The 7459-nt window shown below is 51.4% G+C and overlaps 1 protein-coding gene across 4 annotated transcripts in view; it reads right to left on the reverse strand.

Annotated features, from left to right (window-relative positions):
• Window positions 1–374: 374 nt before the first annotated feature.
• ANXA6 (annexin A6) overlaps window positions 375–7459 on the reverse strand; it is a 48180-nt gene continuing 41095 nt past the window's right edge. For 3 of the 4 annotated variants that reach the window (XM_055325379.1, XM_055325380.1, XM_055325381.1), the window contains exons 21-26: window positions 7280–7297; window positions 6395–6488; window positions 5147–5242; window positions 3712–3770; window positions 2247–2369; window positions 375–526 (exon numbers count right to left, since the gene is read on the reverse strand). In XM_055325379.1, the coding sequence (XP_055181354.1) occupies window positions 467–526; window positions 2247–2369; window positions 3712–3770; window positions 5147–5242; window positions 6395–6488; window positions 7280–7297 (450 nt within the window). In that variant the 3' untranslated portion in view covers window positions 375–466. The remainder of the gene's footprint in view (window positions 527–2246; window positions 2370–3711; window positions 3771–5146; window positions 5243–6394; window positions 6489–7279; window positions 7298–7459) is intronic. The other variant, XM_055325382.1, reaches the window with a different exon arrangement.

Raw genomic sequence — 7459 nt, forward strand, 5'->3', positions numbered from 1 at the left:
CTGTGGGAGGCCTGGCAATTGGCCGGAAGACATTAACCCGCCCCTCCCCTCCCCGAGAACACTCAGTGGGCACCACACCCCACCATTCAAAGCACACATTCCACTCATTTCACAGACAGAGGCTCAGTATGTTTACGATTCGACAAAGCCCGAACCAGGGCATTGGCTGCAGCAAGGGATGGAAGCCGGGATGAGCTGAGGAGGAGGAAGATGGGGAGTGGAGATGGATGGGATTTGTGGCTACGGTTCTTCAGCTGCTCACACGTGAGCAGGAGTGACCGTGCTGGGCCTTCAGTGGCCCGTGGGAGGGGAGCCTTCCCTAAACCCCAGTTGAAGACAAGAGCCCACCCCTGATCCCCTCCCCCCACCCCGTCCCTCCCTTAGTCTCCGGAGCGATCAGGCTTGGCCATGGCGGCTGGTGCTGCTGACCGCTTCTTGGCAGAGGTGCTGGCCAAAGCTGGTGGCCCTAGTCCTCGCCTCCACAGATGGCCAGCAAGGCCTTCAGGAAGTCTCCAGAGGTGTCACCCTGGGAGGAGCAGAGGGAGAACGGTGAGTGAAAACAATCCCAATGGCCTCAACGCCCCTTCCTCCTAGCCGCTGTTAGCCTCATGTCTCCCAAACACAGAAATATGACTATATCCCTTCTGTGGCTCCCCACTATCCTCAGGAAAATGTTTTTTTTTTTGTGGTCTGGCTTCACCCCCAGCCCCCGCTTCTGGAAGTGTCTTGGTTCATCTTCCTATTTTAATACCTACCTCTCCTTTATCCAGTACGCTGCCCTCTGTACTCCCCCCAGATCCTGCCTGCCCTTTGATGCCCCCTCCTCTGGGAAGCATTCTTGCTCTCGGTTCTTGCCTTCCTCCTCCCACATGTGTGAACAAGACCCCTCATTTGAACAAATGCTATGGAGCACTTGCTGAGCCCCAGGCCCTTGCAGGAATTTATGTGAACAGCACTGTCTCTATGACACATCATAATGCCTGGCCGACAGTCGAACTATGGGAGGCCAGACTCTCCTTCCCTTTAGAGAGGTTCCTGTCATTTTTATCATCTATGCTGTTTTTCCTTTCTTTTGTAGTTTCTGGTATTTGATTTCAAAAATGAGTATTATAAACAACGTAAGTCCAAGGAAAGATTATACAATAAAAATCTCCCATCCCTGACCCCCTTCTCCCCAAAGGAAGAGAGAGACATGGTCACTAGTTTCTTATCTGGGTTTCCAGTAAGAGTCTGTGCATGTACTAATAAGCATAGGCATTGGATGTCCCTTTTCTACACACATGGACACACAGCATTCACACTCTTCTGGGCCATATTTTTTTGACTTAGGGAACATCCCAAATCAGCAGATAGAGCCTCCTTATACTTCGTCATGGTTGTATTGTATCCTATCTTATGGATGTACCCACACTATCCTTAACCAGTTCTGTACAGAAAGCTTCCAGTCTTTTGCTACTATAAACAAGCTGGCATAAATATTCTCCTCCACATCTGTGGGAAGTAGGATCAGTTCCCATATGCAGAATCACCAAGTTCAAAGTGTATACATTTAAAATTTTGAAAACTGCCAAACTACCCTCCAAAGATGTGCTACCAGCGTACATCCCCACCAAGTCTGTGTGAGGTTGCTATGAGATCTCCCACAGTCTTGTCAACCAAGCACAGTATCAAACCTTAAGATCTTGGCCAACCTCGAAGACAAAAGAAAACAAACCGGCCCCGTAAGTGAAAGATGTCAGACACAAAAGATCACATATCACGTGATTCTATTTCTATGAAATACTCAGAAAAAGCAAATCTATAGAGATAGAAAGCCACCCGATGGGTGCCTTGGGCAGGGGTGGAAATAAGTAAGCAGATACAAGGGACCTTAGTGGGGTGATGGAAATGTTCTAAACTCATTAAGTTTACTAAAAAAATATTGAATGCACCTTAAAGCAAGTGAACTTTATGGTACATAAATAATGCTTCAATAAAGTTGTCTTTTAAAAACAAAAAAATGGGCTATTTTATTTAGAAATCCTTCATTATAATAAACCTTTGAGTCAAAAAAATAAATAAACCTCTGAGTCATGTGGAATTTATTTTGGTATATACAATGAAGTATGTCTTTATCAACATCCTGGCTGTTCTCAGAGAGAACTCATTGAGGAAAAGACTGTGGGACTAGAAAGGACTTATAATCCCATGGTCAGGGATCTGACACTCACACCCTCCCCCACCCATCCCTAGCCCTTCCCCCTTACTTCAATGGCTTGGTGGAGAGACTTGTCATATTTCTCAATGAACTCCCGCCGAATGTTGAGCAGGTCAATCTCACTCCGGGAGACCATGATCCTGGTGAGGGTCTTCTCATCTGTGCCAGCACCCTGGTGGAACCAGGTGAGAGGGAGACACAGGGCAGGAGGAGGAATAGGGTCATGTCAGGCAAGAACTCATGGGTGGCCATCTGCTTCTCTTCATTTTCCCTCCTAAACCAGTGTTCTGTCTTCCAAAAATAGTCCTGACTCAGATTCCACTGTGCCTAGGGCTGGCCAGACAGGCAAAAACAACCTGTATGAGTTGAATGGTGTGCTGCCAAAACTCACATCCACCTGGAACCTTGCAATGTGACCTAATTTGGAAATGGGGTCTTTGTACATGTAATGAGTTGAGGGCACGCTGGATGAGGGTGCACCGCAGATCCAACAACTGGTGTCCTTGTAAGAAGAGGACACATGGGTATATACACAGAGAAGACCATGTGAAGATAAAGGCAGAGCCTGAGGGGCGCATCGATAAGCCAGGATTCCTGGCAACCACCAGGAGTTGGGAGAGACACATGGGAGGGTTTTCCGTTCAGAGCCTCCAAAAGGAACCTAACGCCTTCATTTTTGACATCTGGCCTCCTGAACCACGAGAAAATAAAATTTCCATCATCACTCAATCTGTGGTAATTTGTTAAAGCAGCCCTGAGCAACTCACAGGGGGCCCAAGAAGCAGGCACAGGACGTGGAATGCGTAGGAAGCCAGGGCCTACTTCTGCCCCGAGGGACCCAGCTTAGGAGTCAAAGCTGGCATATGGTGAGTGCTCAATAAATGGCCGTCATGTTTGGTGACTGCAGGCTGAGAGGCGTCTCAGGCTCACTCCCACCAAATAGCCTGCCCAGCAGGCTGAGACTCTGTTAGCAGCTGAGACTCCACTTGCTGGGCAGAGAAGGTGACCAGAGTGGCCTGGGTTTTCAGGAAGCCAGGGCTGGTCCCAGAGTCCAGCACTGGCCACCTCTGTGATCATGTCACAGGAGACACTGTGTCACCTGCTAGACAGTGAGCTCCGAGGGGGCAGAGACAGACTCTCTCCCAGAGCAAGGTTCTCCACCTCGGCATTTGGGGCCATTTCCTTCTTTGTTGCAGGGATCCGTCCTATGCATTATAGGATGTCGAGTGGCACCCCCACTCTCATCCCTCCGGATGCCAGCAGCAACACTCCCCAAGTACTGGAGACCACAATGCATCTGAGTATTGCCAAATGTTACCCAGGGGACAAGATCACCCTCCAGATGAGAACTCCTATCCTAGAACCAGACACAGGGCAGACGCTGATAAACATCAAGTGGGTGGAAATAGTTGCCACCAGTCCTGACCGGGATGGGTGGGGGGGGGGGGCTGTGCACATCTAGGTTTGTGGGTGGGCAGAAGCGCTGAAGGGGAAGAGGCAAGCAAATTGTTTACCTTCATGGACTTGTAAAGTTTGTCGGCAAAGAAGAGAGGCTTGTTCTTGACGCTTTGAACTGGTAGGAAGAGAGAGACGCAGGACAGTTGGTCAGGGGCAGGCTGCCCAGATGCTGGGCAGGGCTATGTTCTCCCCATCCTCTCCTGAGGCCTGGGCCTGGGCCTGCAGGTCACGCCAACCCCTGGGTCATACTCAAGCCTTCACTCCCCCTTCCCGATGCCACCTCCTCTGGCTCATCCCTCAACTTCCCTCTCCCTGGGTCGCAACTCACTTCCTGCTAAGGGGCCTGCAGCTAGTCGAGGTTGGTGGAGGACTCAAAGGGAAGAAGGCCCTCATCAACCCAAGGCATGGCGCCTCAAACTTCTAAGTGCCTCAGAATCACCAGAGAACTTGTTTAAAACTTGGATTTTAGGCACTGCCCTAACTCAGATCCAAGAAATGTTTTGAGCAGCAGTTCTCAAAGCACGGTTCCTGGACAGCTCCGGCAGCAGTGTCTGGGAACCCAGCAGAAATGCAAATTCTCATGACCCACCCTAGATGTGCTAAGACTGCAACCCTGAAGGGGTGACCAGACTGTCCCACTCTGCCTGGGACATTCCTGGTTTTAGTACAAACCAGAATGACTGGTCTCCTACTCTGCTGCAGCCTCATTCTGGAGAACTACTGATTTAGAGGAAGACTGTGTCAGAGAATGACTGTCTACTGGTGTGATTTAAGGCACTGGGCCTAGCCCTGGGTGGGTGTTACCCCAGAGCTTACACACTCCGGCTGCGCTGGCAGCCTCTGCTCCCCACTCACCCCCCACCCCAGACAATGTCTGCCTGGCTGCACCAGTCCCAGTCCCTTCTCAAGGCCTAGGGGGCTCTAGCCCTCAACAGCTGCTGGATATCAAGGCTCTGGGGCCCACACAGGCAGCTCAAGGAGAAGGAGTTAGAAACCAGAACTGGAAAGCCAGAGTGACCCTGGATATAAAAGTATCTCTGTGAGGGGGGCCGGGGGCAAGAGGTTGGAGTTGCATACCCCAAATGCATGGTCACTTAAGATATGGGTCATGCACCAGTTCGGGAGCCCATGGGAAAGGTGACATCATACACCAACCCTCATAACTCCTCATGTACAGCATGTGTGTGTGTGTGTGTGTGTGTGTGTACACACCCTAGTCCTGCAGAACACTGTGCCCTATTCACCCTGTCACTGTCCTACCCAGGGAGAGCTGTTCTATCATCCTACCCTGCAGCCTGGAACAAGGCCTCACACTAATCCTGCCAACCAAGCATTGGCAGGATCCCCCCACGGCGCTTGGGTTTATTCCCTAGTACTAGGAGCTTAGAAAACGGCCAAGGCCACACTTGCCCAGGGATTCTGGCCACATTCCCAGTGCCCCCAGCCTTTTCCCGGGATATCCATCCCCTTCCCTCAGTCCCCATAAGTTACCGATGGCCACAAACACGTCCCTGACATCCCCGGACATCTCCTTCTTGATGGTATGCTCCACGTCATAGTTGGTCATCTTGACAAACTCCTGGAAGACTGGCCCCAAGAGAAGCCCCGCAGGTGGGGGGGTGAGCTTCAGTTCTGAGGGTGGGGAGATATTGCCCCTTCCCTGCCCACCCAGCTCCCCTCCCAAGGCATGCCCCTGAAAAGGAGAAACAGACAGCAGGTATGGCTGTAGCCCAGGCCTAAGTGCACTGGGCAGGATCGTTGTGGGAGGGAAATTCTGACCTCAAAGCTGCCTTGGGCTCAGAGCCAAATCTGTGTCAAGTCAGATGCTGCCCCAGAGCCTCAGATGAGTTCTAGGAACCTGGGCTGGGGTAGCAAAACCTGAGCTTGGATCCTAGTCAAGGCTCTGTCCCGAGCCCACTGAATGACCTTGGGAAAACTCCTCCCCCCTTCTGGGCCTCGCCTTCCTCCTGTGTCAGGTTAGGATGGAGATTAATGTAAATAATCAGAAGGACACAGAAAATTACTATGTGCCAGGCATTATGGAAAGTCCTCTTCAATGCATTATATATATTTTTTTGTATCTTTACAACAATCACATAAGGTAGGAGTATAATCCCAATTGACATATAAGGCAATTAAGGCACAGATATTCACAAACTTGCCCAAAGTGATATAGCCGATAAATGGGAGATTCAAATTAGGGCAATTCAGCTCCCAAGTCTGTTCTTTCACCCACTATGCTAAAGCCCCTTAAGTATTTTATAGGGCACTTCCTGAGCACCTAATGTCAGGGCCACCATATACAGGTTCACCCTGTGCATGTGGCCACCTGGGGTTCAAAGACTTGTCTGTGGTCCTTGTGCCATCAGCACCCCTCATTGCTTTGTTCCTGGCAGACATTATCAAAGGGCCGTGACACTGAACCTCTGAATCCTCAGCACAGCATTGGAAGGAACCACCACCAATCTGCTGGAGTGGCCTTGGAGGTGACAGCCACCTGTCATCCTGTATCCCAGGCATCCCACCTGCTTCTCTAAGGAGGTGAGGGGAGTTGGCCTGAGGGTGAATGTTAGAAGTAGAGCCGGGACCAAACTCCCCACCAGCCACAATATTCCCATTGCTTGGGTGAGGAATGGCTGGGTGGACACCTGGCTCCTCTTGTCAGAGAGAGCTAAGAGGCTCCCATCAGATTGGAGCATCTTCCTGCTGCATTGGGAAGGGGAGGGACTGAGACCTCACCTCTCCGGAGGTGCGGATAGCTACGCGTGCACAGGATCGTCATGAAACGAGTCTCCAGGGAAGTTTTGTCTCCACTGGGTGTGTCTGCTATTTCCTGCAGATCCCAGGTGGGAAGGATTTGGGAGGGAAGATACCAGAAAGCCTTGGTTATTATTCACCTTCACGTCTTTCCTAGGCCGTCTTTCCTAGGCCGAGGGCGGTTAGAAGCTGGGCCAACCCACCTCAGGAGGCTGACATTGGCCCCTTCATTCCTCAGCCTCCACACCCCCTCCTCCAATTCCCAGGAACCCTCTGGACTGACACAGAGGGGCTGAGCAGGAGGCACTTCCACTCTGACCTCAGGACCTCGAGACTGGGGCCCCAGGGAGGCCAAACGGCACTGGGCAAGGGGACTCGGTAGTCTTCCTTCCTTAAGCCCCTTCTGAAAGCCTCTCTGAGGAAGTGTTCCTGCCCACGTGCAAGCAAATAGCCTAGCCAGTGTTTCCCCAAGCACGGTCAGCGAGCAAACATAGTGTAACACACCACATACACGTGTTTCCACAATGATCTTCCAGCCAGCTACTAGTTCCATTTATATCAACATTAAATTTCCCTTGAAAAGAATTCATTTCGGATTAAAAGGGGTTCGTTTAAAGAAAAATACTCACAGCTGGTGGTATGTAGCACAAATCATGTGGGAGGTAAGTGGCTGAAATTTGGGAAACACTTGCCTGGCCCATTTTTTACCCAGTGGGGCTCTTAAGAGGCCCTGAAAGGGAGAGAGAGAACCTATGGGCAAGCCCCCCAACCACTGCCTGACTGGCCACTCAGCCCTCCCAGAGCCAAAGCCATTCAGCCCTCACTCGGAGAAGCCATGAAAATCCCCATGAAGAACAGGACACTCACCAAGATCTCAGCAGCCACCTGAGAGTGGGGAGGAGAGATAGGAGGGAAGAGAGGGAAGGCTTGAGTCAGAGGAGGCAGAGGAGACCGGGAGAGGGTGGCTCTGGGGCCCTGGGTGCAAAGGCAGGGACCTAGCTGGGGGTTGCGGGGGGTGGGGGTGGGCAGTGGGCAAGGAGGAGGGAA

Source organism: Nyctereutes procyonoides, unplaced genomic scaffold (assembly GCF_905146905.1).
Source record: "Nyctereutes procyonoides isolate TBG_1078 unplaced genomic scaffold, NYPRO_anot_genome, whole genome shotgun sequence".
NCBI lineage: Eukaryota > Metazoa > Chordata > Mammalia > Carnivora > Canidae > Nyctereutes > Nyctereutes procyonoides.